This window comes from Schistocerca piceifrons, chromosome 1 (assembly GCF_021461385.2).
Source record: "Schistocerca piceifrons isolate TAMUIC-IGC-003096 chromosome 1, iqSchPice1.1, whole genome shotgun sequence".
Taxonomy (NCBI): domain Eukaryota; kingdom Metazoa; phylum Arthropoda; class Insecta; order Orthoptera; family Acrididae; genus Schistocerca; species Schistocerca piceifrons.
In genome coordinates, this window is record NC_060138.1 from 629,784,338 (window position 1) to 629,806,731 (window position 22,394).

At 39.4% G+C, this 22,394-nt stretch overlaps 1 protein-coding gene across 2 annotated transcripts in view; it reads right to left on the reverse strand.

The window, feature by feature from the left end:
* The window catches only part of LOC124804708 (scaffold attachment factor B2-like), a 233,832-nt gene that overhangs the window by 126,643 nt on the left and 84,795 nt on the right, over nt 1-22,394 (reverse strand). For both annotated transcript variants that reach the window (XM_047264971.1, XM_047264981.1), the window contains exons 3-4: nt 19,621-19,982; nt 19,409-19,531 (exon numbers count right to left, since the gene is read on the reverse strand). In XM_047264971.1, the coding sequence (XP_047120927.1) occupies nt 19,409-19,531; nt 19,621-19,982 (485 nt within the window). The remainder of the gene's footprint in view (nt 1-19,408; nt 19,532-19,620; nt 19,983-22,394) is intronic.

Sequence of the window (22,394 nt, forward strand, 5' to 3'; positions counted from 1 at the left end):
ACTGTATTGCAATTACTGCTCTGCTAACTTACATTTGCCATAAATGAGCAGCATTTCTACCTTCTCTTCATTGGTGTACATTCTACTCATGCAACTCTTCAACTGACAACGGTTGACAGAATGGCGGGTGTGCATTTCACTTATGTTTACATTTGTCCTCTGTCAACGTCAGCACGTGGATGTGTTCCATTACCCTGAGTACCTGCACTAAGCACTGGGAGTGTCAACATCAATGTTGTGTTATGAAATTAATAACGCTGTGTTTCAGTGAATGGTACACTGTGATATGTTTTTGAATAGGTCTTTAGCAGAAGAAAAGAATTACCAAATAAAAAATACAGGGTGCCACTTAAAAAAGTTATACCACTGTTCATATCTTTTGTAAAAAACATAGCTATAACTTAGGCAATCGTGCTGATTGATGTCCCGCTGACGGGTAAAGAACATTTGCTTGAAACATTTTGTAATTTGCACCTGGACCAACAGTTATTTATGGTGGTCAAGATAGATGGGACACCCTGTATACTGGTCATTTTTCTTTGAAACCCTATAATGTATATATCAATGTAATCAGAGAGTCTATAGACTTTCTTACGTCATAAAAAAATTGATTTTTCCACTATTTTTAAGTACCCTGTTCCTTAAGTTGACATTACGGTTGCTGTCTTCATAGTAAACAACTAATGTATTCAAAAATTGCCTGTTGGCTTCTGTCTTGGGTTCTTCACCCTACGTGCCTTTTATGATTTTTCAGACTTTTCATCAGAACGAGTGACTGACATTGTCAAAGTTTCACCCTCCAGTTCTGGTCGTGGACTGCATGTATCAAAACTTCCTGCTAGGTGCTGAATTATTTTCACGTATCTCACAGTGTTTATGGTATCATATAAATTAGAAGACATTCAAAATCTTGCAACACATCTGACGTGTTCATAACTCATCAACGCATCAATTAACAAAGTGGTTTGTACTGACCTATATTATCTTTACTATTATTCAAGGTCTGGTCTACTTTCCATCGTGCATTTCGTCTCCACTGGCATCTTAGCCAGGTTGCAGTTGTTTATGTTCAAACATTTTGGTAGTTTTCGCAAATCAGGGGTATCCATAATTAAAGTTCCAGTTTCAAAATTCTGTAGAAAGAGAACAACTGCTCAGAATTAGGTCAAATCTGAACAGCCTATTATTGACATAGGGCAAAACAATATTTGAGGAGGGGTGCGCACACACAGCTCTTCCTCAGTTCGCATCTGACATGCCCAATATTACTATCTCCAAACAGGAATGTGTAGCCCAGCAGAAGTTCCTAACACTCAATAGTATGAAAAAAAAGTCAATGGTCCGAAGTCTGCTAAGAATTTGGAGAAAATGATTACAAAATTCAAAAGAGAGAGTTCTTTTGAAGTGTGATGAGGCAGAGGGAGGCAAGCAGTTATCTGATGTCCGCTTAAGATGTGGCCACAGCATTGCAGGAGGGGTCAAGCATGGTGCGAAAACATGCAGTGCATGGGGAATTGACTGAATGTTGGACATTCCTGTCAGCACATCGCAGAAAATCCTATAAAACATCCTGCATTGTTATCCATATAAAATCACCTGTGTTCAGGAGTTGCTTCCTGCTGACCTGCCAGCAACACAAACGTTCACTCTGGAATTTCTTGCAGTTGGACAATGAATGGCCATTGAACATTCTGTGGACAGATGAAGCCCATTTCCATCTCCAAGGACATGGCAATATGCAGAATACGGGCAATAGAAAATCTGTATGCTCATCAATCAATACCATTTTCATTCTGCAAAGGTGGCTATGTGTCGCAGGTTGACTGCAGTATTTTGAGGAGGAAAGTCCTGTGGGTCCTGTTACCTGTACTGTCATTGGTAAACAATACGAGAGTCTAATGCACACCATTGTCATTCCAACCCTTCAATAGAATGAATTATGGGTGGGTAGGATCATTTTTACACAAGTCGGAACTGCTCCTCACATTGAACAGCCAGTGAAGCAGCAGCTGCAGAGGCATTTTGAGAATGTTAGAATTATCAGTCATCATTTCTCTACAACCTGGTCATCCAGATTATCTGATGTCAATCCGTGTGACTTCTGGCTGTCTAGTTACCTGAAAGATGATGTGCTTAGTGTTCCAATTAAAAACAGCTGAACTGAAGGCAAGTACAGCCCAACATATTCTGAATGTGAACGCTGACACACCTCAATCTGTTGCGAGACATGCTATTTTTCGATGTCAACTTTTGGCAGAAAATGGACAGCATACTGAAAATCTCTTGCCCCAGGGTCATTACAATTAGAAACAGATGTCATCTTAATTTTTAAGATGTTTCTGGCTCCAGGACAATCAAAAAGCATTCTCATTGTGTTTCTATGCAGTATTTGGCCGCAGGATCATCTGATGTAGTGCGACCTTGCTGTGGTGGAAGGGTTTACCTAACTAATGGTGCCACAACTGTTGACAGCTGAACTTGTGCTGTCATTCACATGTAATAGTATCGATGCAGTAATATGCAACTGAAACCATAGATGAAGTATTGCAATTAGTCTGCCACATGTAGCCAACTCCACACAGCTGGAGATGCTTAAAGCACCACCCATTAGTAAAGTTTGCATAATTTTTTTTTTGTTCCATGATGTTTCTCCCTGTGTCAATACTATGCTGTTCAAACTGGATATATTTCTGAGCAGTGGTTCTCATTTTACAGTATTTTGAAACTGTAACTCTAATTGCAATCACCCTATATCAAGATTGACTAATGATCATCCAGTCTTGTGGCCTTTTGAAACTAGTGCCAAAAAATGATTAAGTTCTCCAAAATCTCAAAATACAAATTAAATTTCCAATGCCCTCTTAATCTTGTTGGTTTCAATAGTTACTTGAAGCAATTATATCTACATATAATAACCCTCAAAGTTGTTTTTTTTTCTTTTTTCTTTCTTTCTTTATGTATACCGCCACAGTGTAATTCGGTAATTAGCCGATAGTCAGCGCTAGTCACAAACAGGATAGTCAGGTGCATTGATGGGTTGGCCGTGCTACAGAAGGGGACAGCTGTTTCATGAAATTGCCTCCCCGATCACCAGATCTCACTCCATGTGACCTTTTACTGTGAGGACACATTAAACATCTGATGTATGTACTGCCTCCAGCATGTGAGCAGGACTCTGGGAGGGAATACGGGAAGCGACTGCCACAGTCAACGATGCCATGCTCGGACAGGTATGGAAAGAATTCGATTACTGTATTGACATCTGCCAGGTCACTTATGACTCACATTATCGAATGTCTGTAAAAAAACTTTCACAGTTTATCTTCAAAATGCAATATGTATGACATCTGTACAATGTTTAGTTCTTGTGCAGTAAATAATTGAAAGTGTTCCCGGACTTTTATGTACACCCTGTATATAACCAAGGCTGTGTGAGGGCAATTACTGGAACTGAGCAAATGTGTATCTCACTACACTTTGTTTTACAAATTAGTTAAAGCATAACTGTATCCGTTTACACTGTTTCTAATTCATTTACATTTAATCTTTCAAAGCTCCTGGCATACAACAGAGCAATGGCTGACATTTAGATGTCATTTTAAAAACCTATACTTAAACTGATCATTAAAAAAGGAAATAAAACAATAGTAAAAATGCACATGGTTCAAATGTTGGAAATTTCCCAATGTTTGTACATTTGGTGAGATGTGTGTGTTTGAGTTTGTGAAGAAAGCAGATCCAGTCTCTGTTGTACCTCCAGAACAGCAACTCGCAAATCCGCTTCCAGCTGCAGTTGCGACTGATATTTTGTCTTTGTGAACAGCATGGGAGAAAATGTTGACTCTCACAAGTTGATGTGAAGGGTAATAACACATCCACTGTCCTTTCCAAATTGGGATGATTCTGAGTCTGCACCCAGATATATTCAGGACACTTCTATTTAAATCATCACTTGAGAGTTCTGTTATCTCCTCATGTTTGACTGTCAACAAGGGTCTGATTAGTAAACCACTACTGTAGTATCGAACGGGTTGTGGATCCAGTCATAATCGCATGAACCTTCTGGAAAGGTATTCTCGAGTTGCTGGTGAAGGTTTCCAAGATGTACTATACCAATCCTACTACTTTGGCCTACATACAACCCATTTCCCATCACAAAATCATTCGGACAAAATAACGTCCCTCAGTTACCCTTCTACATCTGTATTTTTTTCAAAGTCCAAGTCATCTCTTAAATGCAAGTATTGTCTTGCTTAGAAAGGTGATGTTACTATTTCAACCTTGAAGTGGTACGTTAACATCATTCAGTTTCCCAAGAACATACGCCAAGAATCAAAATTTGTCATCTAGAAAGAGCCACAACCGTACAAATACTGTTCAATAGGAAAGGCAGTTCACCCTTCAAATCAACAATTCTACAAAGAACTTGACCATGACGCAACCATGGCCAACTGAAGGGAACCACGAGTAGAGCCTAACTCCTCACAAAGAACGGAAAATGGCCTACAGCTTAAAGCTTGCGCTTTCCCACAATTTACAACAATCACTGCACCACAGAGCATTTTATTTAATTCTGATTGCACTATTTTATAAGTCAATGCCTCCCTGTGTACCTTGCAATGCACAAATTTTACAGAAGAAGAAACAGCACACTCCCTTTAACCTCCTTTTAGTTCCAATATAATGCTGCCACTGCATCGGTAAATGTACCAACAATTTATATGCAACAGATTGTTGCCACCGAAAAGGAATTCACAAGACAGACAATATCTTCATCTGCAGTCCTTCCTTCCATACCTTTACAAAATAGAAAGTTCTCATGCGAAAAAACCAACAAGAAGCTGGAAAAGATTTTCAGTAGCAGTACTGTCAATTTATAGGGCTTATTTTGGGCTGTCATGAAGATGTGTTAGCAACTGATTTTTGACATCTGAGGCTATTGCATTATCTGAGAGTGGTATCGACATCAGACTCTCACCAAACCTTTCTCCACCAGAACTAATTTCTTGCCAATAATGCTGGGTGATATGGATTCTGCAATTAAGTAGGATACATTTTGAATACTCTTAAGGCTTTCTTAGGAACTGATACTGGTTTTTTTAGGGCATTTGAAGTTTCCTTTTCGTAGTTGTTCATGACACTAAAAGAATCTGATGGGTTTACTTACATGGTCTGGACGTTTTGCCTGTCTAATTTTAAAATCTTGAAGCTGTCATTGGCTATAATCATAAACACATTGTGGGCTTCTTGAGTATTCAAAAAATGCTGGTAAAGCCTAACGTATCAATCAGTTTGGTATTAACACACTTTGATTCAGTGTTTAAAACTGTCACTGCTGATAACAGACGAAGATGTGCAAGAAGAATGTGCTTTGACTGAAACCAAGTCTTTCCCATTATTACTTTTGAAGAAATAGTTCTAGCATCCCTCTGTCCATATGCAATAGTTCCATCATTCAAATCATCCTTTATATCCATTCTATATAATGTGTTATAACAAGATTAGCCCAAGGTAGTCCAGTGCAACCCCGGAAGGTTTCCGACACTAATGGTGTAAATTTTAATTGCTAACTACATTCTTTATGAACAAGATGTATGCACGGACAAGTGGGGGAGGGGGGGGGGGTCCATTTCTCCATATTAAGTGACAGTAAACTATCCGTTACAACTGTAAAACTTATCAATCCTTCTGAATGGTTATGGTTTTATACACCAGTGTATAATTTCCTGGCACTTTAGAAAATGAGCTTTGGAAAGACCTTTGATGTGCAGTAACAAGTATGCTGCATATTTTCGTATTACGAAAGTATAAATTCAAATTCCACAGAACACTGCATGCTACTTTACGAACCACTGAAATCGACATTGCGATGTGCTTTTGTAAGCCAGTCATACGTCATGTCACGTGTTCTCGTCAACCGACGATAGCGGGGATTCAGGGTATAGAACATGTGATGTAGTTGGCTAGTAGCAATATCACTGATAAGTAGCGCGAACACAAAATAGGAAAAGTTAATGGTTTAAATTAACATACATGGTGTTGCTACGAGAAAATAAAAGCTTTCACACACAAGACTGGTCTCTAACATTAATAAGCTGCTAAAGACGCTAAGCTTTCGCATATAATGTTGATCTTTTTTGTATGTGTTACATTTTAAGATATATCACCCAATGTGTCAGTAAAATTTTTAGCAGAGTCCAGTGACTTGTCCTCGAAATTTTCCACAAATAAATTAGCTACCAGAGAGGAGAGAGTGCTTCCCTTATCACTACATCAATTTGCTCATAATAACGACATAAATGTCTGATCTTCTGGGCTCTATATTCTTTTAAATGGCTCATCATCAAAGAGTTGATTTTTAAAAGAGTGTCAAACGCTCTTTGATTTAAGAAATTCATCGTACATTCTCGCACATAGTTCACCTTGCGTAAAAGGAACTTTTCTTTGAAAGCAATGCTTTTCAAACAACCATTCACTATATTTTCCCACAACCTGTTAGAAATAGGTTCATTTCAGTAGTTGCCAGTGAGTGCCAGATAACAGGTGCCACCGTGTTTACGCAGCTACGATGACGCAGGAAGCCCATATGTTCGTATGTGTGAATGATTAAGAGATCTTACATTATGTCAAAAAGAAACAAGATATCAGAGGATACTCCAAGAGCATCGGAATTTCATGAACCATACTAAAATGTGTACATTTAAAGTGCACACTTTAAGTGCACATTCATATGTCCAGAATCCCAATGCAGTAGGCCTTGACCTGATACTAAGCTTTTCAATGTGGTTTTCGGGATGTAAATTTTCTTCTAGTACCAGCACTCTTTTCTCATGTCTGGTTCTTTATTACAGCGTAATGCCATTAGTGCTTGAAGATGAAAATGTGCACTTGTAATGCAGTGAGCAGTTGAAACTAGCTAATAGTGTGGAATTAAACACTTCGTTTCAAATACACTGACTGCCTCAGTGGAAAAGGTTGATAAAATTTGTTGTTATGAAGCATTGCACTGTCTTCCTAAAGCCTTTGACATATTTTTCTGTTGGCAGACACTTATCAGCACTGTGTTTTCTTACCGTATATGGCGCATTTACTTTGCAATTTAAGTTTTATTTTTGTTTTTTTCTCTCGTTCATGTTTTATTGCTGCAGTATTATTCTGCAGTAGTGGGATACAGTAACATCCTTAGTTAGAGTATCGGTTCTTGCCAGTCAAGATTACAAAAATTTAACTGAAAACTAAAACAATGAAAAATTCCCAGAATTCTAAAAAATTCACGAATTTTTCCTGGTTTTCTGCCAGACGAAAAAAATTCCCAGGCTTTTCCCGGATCTCCCCCCTGAGCACTGTATACCCAGTCAGTTGGCACAAGCACCATACTCAATTCAAACAGCTGGTAACGATTTTTAAAATGACTAGGAGCACCATCGAAAATAATGATGACCTTTCTGCCCCTATTTACAGTTGAAGAATTTAGCGCATTGTTAGCCAAGCATGTGCTGAGTCATGTCCTGTGTAATCACATATAACTACAACACTTGTGGTCTTGTTTTGAAAAGTCACTCCTGTAAAAATTGAAACCTGGGCATTACTCCAATGACACCCTTTTACTTCTTGTGGGAGAATTACAGACCAGTTCTCAGCAAAATCACAGTGAAGCACTAAACATAGTTCTTCAGCCTATACACATCCTTTCACTTCTGCAATGTGGTGTTGCAATTTCTTCAGATGCTGGTGTGTTACTGCTTTCACTGACCATTTACCAAGTACATCAATGAAACTGTCAAAGGCAACAGTATTCTTAATTAGTTTATTTTCCTCCCATGTCACATATGACATGTCTGTAGTAGAGGTATCTGCTAAATCTTCCAGAGCAATCACCACATTCTTGAAACAAACAAGTCTCTCACTTTACATCACAGGCTACTAACGACTTTACACGCCCAACCAAGGTGTCATATGTCACGTGCTCCAGGAAGTTCTTCAAAGTTACTAAGTTCAAAATTCGTGCAGTACACACATAAAGAGGCATCTCAAGGTGGGTGTGGAACCACCCACTTAGGCTGTAGTACACAAAATTTTGATCTTCCACTATTTGAAGTTTTCTTTGAAAATGTCTCTGGAATAACAGTTAAAACTTGCACCTTTCCACTGTAGGATGCAAAATATTCAACAGCTGAATTGATATTTGTGAAAAACTCCTGGCAAGAGGTGCAAGAGTGCTTTGGCTTATTTTCTTCTGAAGATGGAATTTCTGCTTTGAAGGGTGTGGTCAGTTTTGCTGTAGGGTATTCATCCAGAGCTTTAGTAATTTCTCCGCGCTTTCTTGATTCATAGAGCTTATGACTACTTCACGGTTTCTTAACAGGACTAACATCTACCTATGTAGATGACTGACCCAGGGTATTTAATTCTTCCTCTACTGATACAAAATCTGTATCTTCTGCACCATGGGAGGCTTCACCTAGTTCAGATACTATCACTGTTGTTATTTTGTCAAAACATTTAGGACACAAAAGGTCATCACTGGAAACATCTTCACTTTGAAACAGGGTCTTCAAATGAGAACACTTAATACCAACCTCAACAAAGTCTGTTTTTGTTTGTCTCATAACCTCTTATCTCCCCCCACCCATGAACCTTGCCGTTGGTGGGGAGGCTTGTGTGCCCTACGACTTATCTTAGAAGAAAGATTAAGGAAAGGCAAACCTACGTTTCTAGCATTTGTAGACTTAGGGAAAGCTTTTGGCAATGTTGACTGGAATACTCTCTTTCAAATTCTGAAGGTGGCAGGGGTAAAATACAGGGAGCAAAAGGGCTATTTACAATTTGTACAGAAACCAGATGGCAGTTATAAGAGTCAAGGGACATGAAAGGGAAGCAGTGGTTGGGAAGGGAGTGAGACAGGGTTGTAGCCTCTCCCCGATGCTATTTAATCTGTATATTGAGCAAGCAGTAAAGGAAACAAAAGAAAAATTGGAGTATGTATTAAAATCCATGGAGAAGAAATAAAAACTGTGAGGTTCGCCGATGACATTGTAATTCTGTCAGAGACAGCAAAGAACTTGGAAGAGCAGTTGAATGGAATGGACAGTGTCTTGAAAGGAGGACATAAGATGATGATCAACAAACACAAAACGAAGATAATGGAATGTAGTCGAATTAATTCGGGTGATGCTGATGGAATTAGATTAGAAAATGAGACACTTAAAGTAGTAAAGGAGTTTTGCTATTTGGGGAGCAAAATAACTGATGATGGTCGAAGTAAAGAGGATATAAACTGTAGACTGGCAATGGCAAGGAAAGCGTTTCTGAAGAACAGAAATTTGTTAACATCGAGTATAGATTTAAGTGTCAGGAAGTCGTTTCTGAAAGTATTTGTATGGAGTGTAGCCATGTATGGAACTGAAACATGGACGATAAATAGTTTGGACAAGAAGAGAATAGAAGCTTTTGAAATGTGGTGCTACAGAAGAATGCTGAAGATAAGATGGGTAGATCACATAACTAATGAGAAGGTATTGAATAGAATTGGGGAGAAGAGGAGTTTGTGGCACAACTTGAGTAGAAGAAGGGATCAGTTGGTAGGACATGTTCTAAGGTATCAAGGGATCACCAATTTATTAGTGAAGAGCAAAAATCATAGAGGGAGACCAAGAGATGAATACACTAAGCAGATTCAGAAGGATGTAGGCTGCAGTAAGTACTGGGAGATGATGAAGCTTGCACAGGATAGAGTAGCATGGAGAGCTGCATCAAACCAGTCTCAGGACTGAAGACCACCACCACCACCACCACCACCACCACCACCACCAACAACAACAACAACAACAACATATCCTCTTATATGGATATGCAAATAGTCAGCACTCTTCACTCTCCTGTGGCTCCAGTCAGAAGAAATTTCAGACAGTCCTTTCCACAAAACACACTGCAACTGTGTCAACTGGCAAATTCCTCACAAGAGCACACAACTCAGTGGATGATCTCATATTTCTTAGAAGCCCCTTCAGAAAACAAATTAGCACTGAACAACTACAATACAGAAACCTGCAGTGAACAACCAAAACAAAGAAACTGACAAGAGACTACAACAAGTAGTAAGAAGTATCTGCAACAAAGAAAGTGTTAAGAAGTAACTGCAACAAAGAAAGTGTTAAGAAGTAACTGCAACAAAGAAAGTGTTAAGAAGTAACTGCAACAAAGAAAGTGTTAAGAAGTAACTGCAACAAAGAAAGTGTTAAGAAGTAACTGCAACAAAGAAAGTGTTAAGAAGTAACTGCAACAAAGAAAGTGTTAAGAAGTAACTGCAACAAAGAAAGTGTTAAGAAGTAACTGCAACAAAGACATTAGAAATAAACATTGTAACAAAGGCATTAGTAAGAAACAATTTCAGTGAAGATATACATTACTCTTGAAAGTTAAAAAAATGATTTTTTAAAAATAGAACCTGTTCACCTTCGAAGTGGAAGTTCTCCTTTACAGAGAATATAGTACTACATGGTACTAATAAACAGAAAAAAATTAATTTTTCTGGATTGGCATCTTTGAAAAAAGTTTTTTTCTGCAAATTATTAAAAAAATTCAGAAGGTGACAGTAAAAGAACTTTGGACATATCTTTCAAATGGAGGATACCATTATAATCACAGAGCAATTATCTTACAACTAACAAATTATCGAGAACTGTTACAGAGAAACAGCATTTTAAAAATTTTACCGAAATTCGCATCTTCAAAATAGTGTTCGCACTGTCATCTTTGGAGGCCTGTATCTCGGGGCAGCTATTTTTTGGAGAAAAGAAATATTACGTGTTACTTTCTTACTTCTGAATTTTAACATATGATAAATTCAATAACATCCGAGACTATGAAGGTAACCCCCATGCCTGAAGTGATAAGGATTATGCCACAAACTACCAATGTCAAATGTTTAGTACGCCTGGAGCAGATATGCCTGGCACTTTAGAAAACAACACACAGACAAAAATGAAAATAATTAATAATAATATATTTGGAAAGAACTTATGTGCAGCAACGTGTCTGCTGCATATTTTCGCATTATGATACGCTGCATATTTTCGGGTTATGAATGTATACATCCGAATTCCACCAAACACAGTACATTAGTTTCCGAAGCATTGAAATCTAAATAGCAACACACTTTTGTAAGCCAATCATAGACCATGTCACGTGATCTCACCAGCCCACAACGGCAGATATTCAAACCATAGGGCAAGTGATTTAGTCAGCCAATAGCAACATCGCTTCAGTAGCACGAACACATAAATAGGAAAAGTTAATGGTTTAAATTAGTGTACATAATGTGGCTACAAGAAACGCTAAGCTTTCACATATAATATCGGTCTTTTTTTTTTTTGTGTGTGTGTGTGTGTGTGTGTGTGTGTGTGTGTGTGTGTGTGTGTTTTACACTGTAAGATACATCACACACATGTGCCACTGAAATTTAAAATGAGAAATGTCTAGTCTTCTGGGCTCGAAATTCTTGTAAGTGGCTGGTCGTCAAAGTGTTAAGTTTTACGTTTTAAGCTACAGTCAAACACTGTTATTTAAGAAATGCATCACACGTTCTCACACCAACATAATTCACCTTGCACAAAAGGAATTTTACTCTGAAAGTGACACTTCTTAAACCACCTCTCACAATATTTTCCCAAGACCTGTTAGAAATGGGTTCATTTCAGCAGTTGCTAGAGCGCGCCGGAAAACATGCGTTACTGCGCAAGTGAAGCAACGATGACGTAAGAAGCCCGTTCGTAGGTATCTTACATTACATCATAAAAGAAACAGACAATCAGAGGATGCTCCAAGACCATCATAATTTTGTAAGCCGTACTAAAATGCATAATTTGGCTTGAAGTGGATATTCGTACGTCAAGATTCATAATCAAGTAGGTCCAACCTCATAATAAGCTTTTCAGTGCAGTTTTCGAGATGTAAAATTTCTTCAAGTATCTGCACTGTACTATTTCACTATGGCATAATGGCATATGTGCCACAAAGTGAAAATGTGCACTTGAAATTCAGAAAAGAGTTGGAGCTGGCCATTACTGTGGAATGAAGCACTTCGTATCAAATAAATACACTGTATCAGCGGGAAAGAGCAATAAAAGCCTAATTTCTTTCACAAACTAACAAAATTAACTTCATTGTTCTGCAAGGTGATTAATGGTGATTGGAAAAACATGGAAATAAAATCAGAAAGCAACCTAATAATATATTTTAGCATTCCGTAATTATGTGAATGTATTTTATTTCACTTGAGAACTCCGAGCCAAAGAAATCATTTTGTTTTCATTTGACGTGAGAGCTGTGAATGAAGAGGAAACAATAAAAACAATAAATGTAAACAAGGATCACAAGGAGACTACCCCGTAATCACGGTAACTCTGACTGCTCTGCATGGGCAAATCTGGCAGCTAGGGCATGCCAGAAAACTTTTTCCAATTAGCATCTGGCTGCTTGCTGCTACTGCTGATACTGCTAACAATCACACTTAAGCAGCCGAGGCCATACAAAGCACTGCTCATACGCGACTCACTTGCGCATGCACCCACTGGTAACTGCTCAAACAAACATACTGTAAACAGTTTTGACATCTCACTCATCATAAGCAGTTTGTTGTTACGAAGTATTGCACAGTCTCCGTCCTAAGGCCTTTGGAACATTTTGCTGCTGGGAGATGCTTGTGTGCGCATGGTGTTTTGTTGTTTAAATGGCACATTTCCCTTGTAACTGAAGTTTTATTTCGGTTTTTTCTCTCATTTATGTTTTATTATTGCATTATTATCATTCTGCAGTGGCGGGGTACGGTAATATTCTTTATCAGAGTATCAGCTGTTACCAATCAAAATTACAAAAAAATAAATCGAAAAATTCCCAGAATTCCGAAAAATTCTGGTGTTTTCTCAGGAGCATACACACACTGCAATACGACAGTGAAGATACATTTTGATTTATTGTACAAATCTCAATGCAGACATTTTAAGAATGGTGCTAAACATTTTAATAACCATTATAAATCTCCCAAAGATGAACGACAAGCATATTATTGAGTATTATACGGAACTGCTACAATTCATGAGGCAAACAAGCCATCTGCCTGTCCTGTCTGATCCCTCTTGCAGAGGGAAACGACACATTCTTGTATGTAAAACATAGAGACATATGTTGATCTAAAAGATTTAAAAAACTGGACAACAGTCAAAACAGTTGTTATTTAAATAACAACCTGTTTTCACATTAATTTATTACTTATTAAAATTGGTTATGTAGCCCGATGCTTGTTCGTTTATATGGGGGCGGCAGTAAAAGGGTATGACATTTTCCACATTTTATTGGTAAGAATTTCAATGAAAAATAATTCGATTAGAAGGAAAATTTACTATAAAAAACTCTGTTCGTCATAAGAATAAACCTGATGAGAACATTACATGTATTCTTCCACGTTTGCTTGAATCTCACTGGATTTCGTTTCACGTTGAGTGGAAGCCGAGCTGAGACCAGTAGTCAAGTATGATCATAAGGATGTGTTTTTTGCTGTGTCACATGCGTACAGACCAAGTGATAATGCGGGACAACAGCTTTACCGGTCTATTACACTTGGGACAGCACTGCCCAGCCAGCAGTACAACTAACCTGTAATGATGTGAGCAGTTGCAGTTCAGACATATAAACAGACGAGCAGAGAAACAATAAAGCTTCGGATGTCATTTTATTTTTAAAGAGAATAAAATGAAATTCAGCAAAACTCCAGCACTACAGTACACCTGACATATTCTAATTGAAAATTTCAAACTTAAACATAGGGTAATTTCTTTGAATGAGCAGTGTGTGATACAAAAGCCACTAAAGGTATATTAATTACAGCCAGTTGTCTGGTAATCTTTTATCTTCTTCCTTATCTGAATCAGAGAAATACATTTCCCTTCTGGAAATGTCACCTGCTATGTTGAAAATGAGCCAATTAACAAAACAGGAAAATTGTGTGCAATATGTAACTAGAAACAAGAAGATGGGGATTATTCACAAAAAATAATGATGAATTGTACAATGACGAGACGTACACCACTGGCCATTAAAATTGCTACATCACGAAGATGACGTGCTACAGACGCGAAATTTTACTGACAGGAAGAAGATGCTGTAGTATGCAAATGATTAGCTTTTCAGAGCGTTCACACAAGGTTGGCGCCGGTGGCGACACCTACAACGTGCTGACATGAGGAAAGTTTCCAACCGATATCTCACACACAAACAGCAGTTAACCGGCGTTGCCTGGTGAAACATTGTTGTGATGCCTCGCGCAAGGAGGAGAAATGTGTACCATCACGTTTCCGACTTTGATAAAGGTCGGATTGTAGCCTATCGCGACTGCGGTTTATCGTATCGCGACATTGCTGCTAGCGTTGGTCGAGATCCAATGACTGTTAGCAGAATATGGAATCGGTGGGTTCAGAAAGATAATACGGAACGACGTGCTGGATCCCAACAGCCTCATATCACTAGCAGTTGAGATGACAGGCATCTTACCTGCATGGCCGTAACTGATTGTGCAGCCACGTCTCGACCCCTGAGTCAACAGATGGGGACGTTTGCAAGACGACAACAATCTGCACGAACAGTTCCTCAACGTTTGCAGCAGCATGGACTATCAGCTCGGAGACCATGGCTGCGGTTACCCTTGATGCTGCATCACAGACAGGAGCGCCTGTGATGGTGTACTCAATGGCAAACCTGAGTGCACGAATGACAAAACGTCATTTTTTCGGACGAATTCAGGTTCTGGCAGCATCATTATGGTCGCATCCATGTTTGGTGACATCGCGGTGAACGCACATTGGAAGCGTGTATTCGTCATCGCCATATGGGCGTATCACCCGGCATGATTGTATGGGGTGCCATTGGTTAAACGTCTCCGTCACCTCTTGTTCGCATTGACGGCACTTGGAACAGTGGACATTACATTTCAGATGTGTTATGACCCGTGGCTCTACCCTTCATTCGATACCTGCGAAACCCTACATTTCAGCAGGATAATGCATGACCGCATGTTGCAGGTCCTGTACAGGCCTTTCTGGATACAGAAAATGTTCGACTGCTGCCCTGGCCAGCACATTCTCCAGATCTCTCAACAACTGAAAACGTCTGGTCAATGGTGGCCTAACAACTGGCTCGTCACAATATGCCAGTCACTACTCTTGAAGAACAGTGGTATCGTGTTGAAGCTGCATGGGTAGCTGTACTTGTACACGCCATCCAAGCTCTGTTTGACTCAATGCCCAGGCGTATCAAGGCCGTTATTACGGCCAGAGGTGGTTGTTCTGGGCACTGATTTCTCAGGATCTATGCACCCAAATTGTGTGGAACTGTATCACTTGTCAGTTCTAGTATAATATATTTGTCCAATGAATACCCGTTTATCATCTGCATTTCTTCTTGGTGTAGCAATTTTAATGGCCAGTAGTGTAGGTATTTCAAAATGAACACGAAAAATCAAAGACTAAGATGAAATGAGAATGGACAAACCGTGATGTAATAGATTTTAAGTCAATTAAATTATCAATTCCGCTCCACGTTCTGATTGTATTTGTGTCTCAACTGAATCTAATACAGTCCGTCAGAAAAATCCAAAACAGACTATCTCTCTAAAATTATGAAAAACTTTAGGAACAAATAATTTGTCCGCACTTTTTAACAGTGTTCCATACACGTTTCATTTTGGAACAGGAGACAGCCTCAGCCATTTTCACACTGCGAATGAACAGAGCAAATATCAGAGTACAGCAGTGCTGAGGCTCTGATTGTACACAATTTTTTAAATAAAAACTACATAGCTAAAGTGCGATTAAGAAAATGCTGATGGCTGTTAACACATTTCAGTAACTTTAAGTTTTTTTAACACAACCTAGTAATAACATACCTAATTTCTAAGTAGGACCTACTTCTAAGAGCGTAACACCACCAGTCTATATGTGCTATGGCTTCTGACCAATCATCACATTTTTGTTTGCTTATATCAGGTTTATTCTTATGACGAAGCAAGTAGAGCTTGATGTATAAATGAATAAGCATACATAGCTGTGCATTTAGGTAGAGCGGAGTAAGAAGGTCACCTCAAGGGTTAGAACTCACTCTTCTGTACAAAGATTTATTGTGGAATACATTCCGTTGTTCTATTTATTTGTTCAAGTTATTCTCGATGGACTCTGCGCATAGAGGAGAGCTGTAGCACTTCATTTCACATCAACTCAACTCCATTCCAAGTACTGCAAAGAGACTTCTGTCCTGTTTGTGGTTTCAAGCAATATCAAAACTCTTAACACACTATACTACAATAGAGTCAATATACTGAATCTTTTCAAAATTCTTTTAGCTCAATTGATTAAATATCAAGGGTCTGAACTGAATGTCAGTTTCAAATAACGACACATGCTAATGACTAATCATGTCTGATTATAGTCAATACAATAAATTCCAATTACAACTCCAAGCTGTCAGAACATTAATTTAGTAAACACTGGTTTTAAATCAAGATCTATAAAGATTTCATTGAGTCAGGAGTTCAACAACTATTACAGAGTACACGGTGATTCAGTTTTCACAACATAGTGACAACAGGTTAAAGCTAAAAGTTAGAACTGATAAAATACAGGCAATCAGAAATTGTAATTTTTTGTCCTTTACATAGTTCTTAATGTCACAATTTCCAGAAGACTTAGCATGTAGAAGTGTTCCAGACTTTGCAATATTAATTTCAATTTGTTCTGGTAACCTTTTCACATTTCTCAACTGTACATTACTATTTATTAAATATTCTGTAGCTCTGGAATCCAAGTAACATTCAATTTCAATTGATGATGTTGAATTTTTGTAAGTAGCTGCAGTAATTATTCTTTTTCATCAGAGGCTGCTCCTGCAGAATTTTGTTTTAGTTTCTGTGGTTTGCTTTTCTTCGGTTTAAAACAATATGACATTTTGTATCTTTCCAACACCAAAAAATAAAAAATCAATACCTCTGTTAGCCGATTTAATATTGTCCTGACTACGACAAAAACAATGTTAACTTCATGTGGTCTTTCCTGACATCTTTCCTCTTTGTCTCTTCATTCAAAAGTCGATTCTTTAAGAAACCTAGAATTAAAATATCTGGTGACAAATGTTTCTAGCACTGTGACTAGACAGTCATAATCCAGCGGCACTGTCAACAACTGATATGATCAACAACCGTTTCTTCTAATCTCGCTCCACATGATTTTCCACACTCATTTGTTGAATCGTGAAAATAACCAATAAGCAAGTTATTTGTTGACTCACCTTTCATCATAAGCATAGCTTTCCAACTTAAAAGCTGACTTTCCATTTCTCTTCACTTGAAAACATTACACAGTGACAGCCACAGAGGTAGTTTTGTCTTTGGCATACGCCAGATAATTATCCTCGATTCTCTGTATTGTCTGAAAGATCTGTTGTTGCATTTCTTCAAATGTACTAGTTGCACATATTTTTGCTGAATCATTCTCTTCATATACAATTATTTCATAACAATGAATCTGAATAAATTCCTGCAGATCCACCTCAATTAAGAGTACCCCAATTAAAAATTTCCAGTTAATAAAATTTGTTCATCAAACAGTGGACATTTTTATTTCTCTGACTCATCCACAATCAACAACGCTGACATTGCATCCTTTGTATAACGGTCAACCAAATGAAAATGAGACAGATGGAAAGAAAGTAAATAAACTGTTTATATTTCAAAGGTAAACAAACTCCATACCTGTTAATACATTAACCCACAGAAAGACAATCAGTCAAAACCTTCGTGGAAAAATGTTTGCAGTTGCCTAAGAAACCATGACTGTACCCCCATCTTGCCAAAGTTGTTTCAAGTACAGTGCTGAAATTTCGCTGGAAATCCCTTACACATCCTCCATTACCCATGCGATGTCCATGTTTTTGAAGCCCTGAAGAAACACCTCCATGGCTCCACAGGCAGCTGCAAACATTATCCTATGAGACCACTGGACATCTTGTCTCACAGTGGGATAAATGTTAACTTTTTGTGTATCTATCTTTGTGAGTTACGTTCTATATGACTTCAGCCGTTCACTTATGTAACAAAATGAAATACCTGCAGCCACATTCATTGACTCAATACATCATATTCAGGCCTTAACTGTTCCTGAGGGGATAAACTCCAATCCTATAAATGATTCCATCAGTGGCCAACGTATATCAGCTGGATTTCGTAGAATACTGTTAAAGCGATATATCATATTTGAAGTTACAGCCTACAGACACACATGGCCCGTCAAGAATAGAGGTAGATGCAACTTCTTTCAGTTTATTTTTAGTAACACTTACTCCAGTGCCACTCTCCATTTCTATATTATAATGTTCTCGGAAACTGGCATCATGATGCGCACGTCAACATCGCCTGTAGCGCGACATAGCTCAGTAGCTCCATTCAATGCAGTCGCTAGCTGATGGCTGCAGACAACATGATTTTTACAGTATTCTAAGGAAGTCAGCTCATAGATGTTGGCCACCAATGGAATCACATATACGATTGATATTCACCCCCTCAGTGTCAGTTAAGGCCTGAAGATGATGTATGAGTCACCAAAACTAGTGGCAATGTAATAAAATAACAGCAAAATGTATGCTGCGGGTGTTTCTCTTTATTGCATAAATCTATTAACAGTTATGGAAATTACTTTTGAAATAAACAGTTCTTTTACTTTTTTCTCATATGTCTTGTTTTCATTTGATTGCCCTTATACTGTACAAAAAAATTACATGTCCTGCAATTCAACACAGCTCTGGGCCCAGAACCTTATGAACTATGAGAGCTATGGGCAGTCTTCAGGCACATCAACAATGGAGTAAAAGATTTCATCACAGAGCTGGTATCTAAAAGCTAAAGGAACATAACAAAAATCGAGATATTTGGATTACAATTATCAACAGAAGATAATGAGCTGCAATTTTTGTTTAGAGGAAACACTAAATGCATAGATCCTGCAGACAATGAGCTCTCAAATCAGCATTTTACATACTCTTCACTAGTGGAATGCTCCAATTCCATTCCGGCCACTCTAGTATCACTGTACTATTTTTAAGTACACTCTCATGAAGAGACCTTTAAACCAACAGAACTGCAAACATATGGCAAAATGATGATAAATGCCAATTGATAAATGTAATTTTAATCAATGACCTCCATATTATAGCATGTGCAACGGTACAGCACACTACACTTAGAAATGAGGTGGGAGGGGGTGGGGTAGAGATGAGCTCTTAACTCCTGTCAAAATCAAACTGCAACTATACTGGATATTCTCTCCTGCAGGCAGCACAGGAACTAAAAATCACAGTAATAACTTCTTACCTCTTCAGCCAAAAGCTTCTCTTCATCTTCTCCTATCGTCAGATTTATTGAATCTTCATTATCAGCCGAGTTAGCTTCAGGCACCTGCTTTTCATGTTCAGAATGCTGCGAAACATTCACCTCCTAATAAAGAAAATTTTAACTATAGTGGACTGCTCCAATCCTCTGTACACATGAGAAATAAAATACAACAGCCAACGTGTCATACTAACAGGTTCCTTTTCTGCCAATTTACATGGTTTTGTTTTGTCTTCTTCTTCTCCCCCTCCTCCTCTCACTCCTCCTCCAGATTGTACGGTGACTGCTTCCTTAGTCTCACCATTCGCTTTTCCATTGGGTTTTTCTTCTAATTCTGTCTCTTTGCCATTTCCCTCTCCTGCACTTTCTGTATTATCAGTCACAGATGGTTCTCCTTTTGATGATGTGTTTGTAACTTCCTTCTCTGCACTTTCTGTTTCTTGAGCATCTGCATCTCCATCTTCTTCATCATCGTCCTCTTCATCTTTATCTTTTACATCATCATCCAAATCAGCACTGTTTCCATCCTGAGATTCAGCATCTTGTTCACCACGTTCTGTAAAGAACAGATTTGTAATTAAACCAGTTTTGTCTTCCTTCTGCGACCTAACGAACTGACAATTAAGATACATAAACACATCCTCTGGTTTTAGCAATTTCCCTGAAAGATACAATTTCATAACTGTACAGAAAAATACAAGAAAAATCAGATAAAATTTAACATACTAAGAGGAGGAGAATGTGCCATACTTTTCACTGCTAAAAAAACCCACATGCTATATGGAGCAAGTACAATTGGTCAATAGGATAAATATAACTGATTGGTTGACTACCAGTCAATGACGAACTATTGTTTAAGTAAGACTTATTGGAGATGTGTTAGTCCTGCAGTTCACATAATACTGGGGTTGATGTAAATTAGCACAAACATTTACCCACAGAAAATCTGTAGTCTATGATTTTAAACAATACTTCAAGCCTGTAGCTGTCAAGCAGTAATTCCAAGACTAGGGAAATAGCAGAAGACTGGAAACTGTTCACATGAGCAGGAAGCATTGGACAGCATTCGAGATCAGACAATATTCTTAGTGGCTACTGAAATAAGGGTGACATTTAAGAACTCTCCTTTACAGGACTCCATTTTCTGTGTGTGTGTGTGTGTGTGTGTGTGTGTGTGTGTGTGTGTGTGTGTGAGGTTTACGGGCACTAAACAGCATGGTCATCAGCGCCCAAACGCATAACAACAGGAACACATGCAGTGAAGGGACTAAGACGGACAGCGAACAAGGAGAACAGCTAAAAGACACAGACCTGACAGTTCCAAATCCTCACATACAGAGGCAAAACAAGTGGATAAAAAAACACACTAAAAAGGAAAGGAAACGCAAGGAAAAGAGAACAGAAACTGAAGGGAAACAAGGAGGTAATCGTGACTGGTGGACCTCTTACCTAAAACCTGGGTGAGCCAGTCACCCAGCAGCACATTAAAACCCTCTCCCTAAAATCCGAGGCAACAAATTTCACAGGACAAAACCCTAAGACCTTAACCACAGTCACTGCGTCGTCTTGCAAAATAGAGGGCAAATCCGTTGGCAAAGAAACCACCGCCCTCTAGTCAGAGAATAAAAGACAGTCAAGTAAAATGTGGCGGACAGTAATCTGGACACCACAAGCACTGCAGATTCGGAGGGTCCTCCTGCCGGAGTAAAAAACCATGCGTTAAGGGACTGTGCCCGATGCGGAGGCGAGTGAGGAGAACCTCGTCCTGCCTGCATTACTGGTAGGACGTACGCCATGGCCACGTGGTGGCCTTGACCAGACGCAGCTTATTTTCACCGACTGCCAGCCACTCCTCTTCCCATTGACGCATAACACGAAAACGCAGGAGGGAGGTAACAGCATGGAGGGGGACGGCACATTCAACAACGTGAGGGAGGGAAGATGCATCTTTGCCAGCCACATCCGCCAGTTCGTTTCCCCTAATACCCACGTGCCCCGGCACCCAGCAGAAAGAAACCTCCTTCCCCTGCCGTTGCAGGTGGAGTAAGGCATCATGGATGTTCTGGACGACCGTATCCGCTGGGTACAAGTGTTGCATGGTCTGAAGGGCACTCGGGGAGTCAGAACAGATGAGAAACTTAAGACTGGGAACACATCTCATCTGCTCCAATGCCCGCAAGATCGCAAACAATTTGGCATCAAAGATGGTAAATGCCGCAGGAAGCCTTAACTTGACGACTTGATCAGGGAAAACAACAGCACAACCAACAGAGTCTCCCTGTTTAGAGCCATCCGTAAATACTGGTACATGGTCGGGATGCTGCTGTAAAATATCGGAAAATAAGGAGGTAAAAATAAACGCAGGAGTGCAGCTCCTCCGGTACTCCGACAAGTCTAAAAGGATGCTGGGCCTCTGGAGCAACCAGGGAGGCGGGCAGGTAAAACCTTGGCGTTGGGGGACCACATGCTTCACACCAAGGGATTTAAGCAAATGCTTGGCACGAATCCCAAATGGTCTCGTTGCCCTGGGACGACTGGAAAAGAGACGTTCCATAGGCGGTTCGGCAACGGTAGGGTACGCAGGGGAGGTAGGACAGGTAAGGAATTGACACACCCGTCGCACCATGAGGAGTTTCCGCCGGATGGCGAGCGGCGGTTCTCCCGCCTCAGCACACAGGCTGGGGATGGGACTGGTACGGAAGGCACCAGTGGCCAGCCTGATACCCTCATGGTGTGCTGCATCAAGAATCTTCAGATACGAAGGCTTTCCTGACCCATACACAGTGCAACCTTAGTCAAGACACGATCGGACAAAAGCCCTATAAAACTGCAACAGACGCTCCCCAGGACCGATGGCTCACACACTTCAAAATATTCAGTGCCTTCAGGGCGCGCACCTTGAGGTCTTTAAGGTGAGGCAACCACGACAACTTGGAATCAAAAGTGAGGCCCAGGAACCTCACAGTGT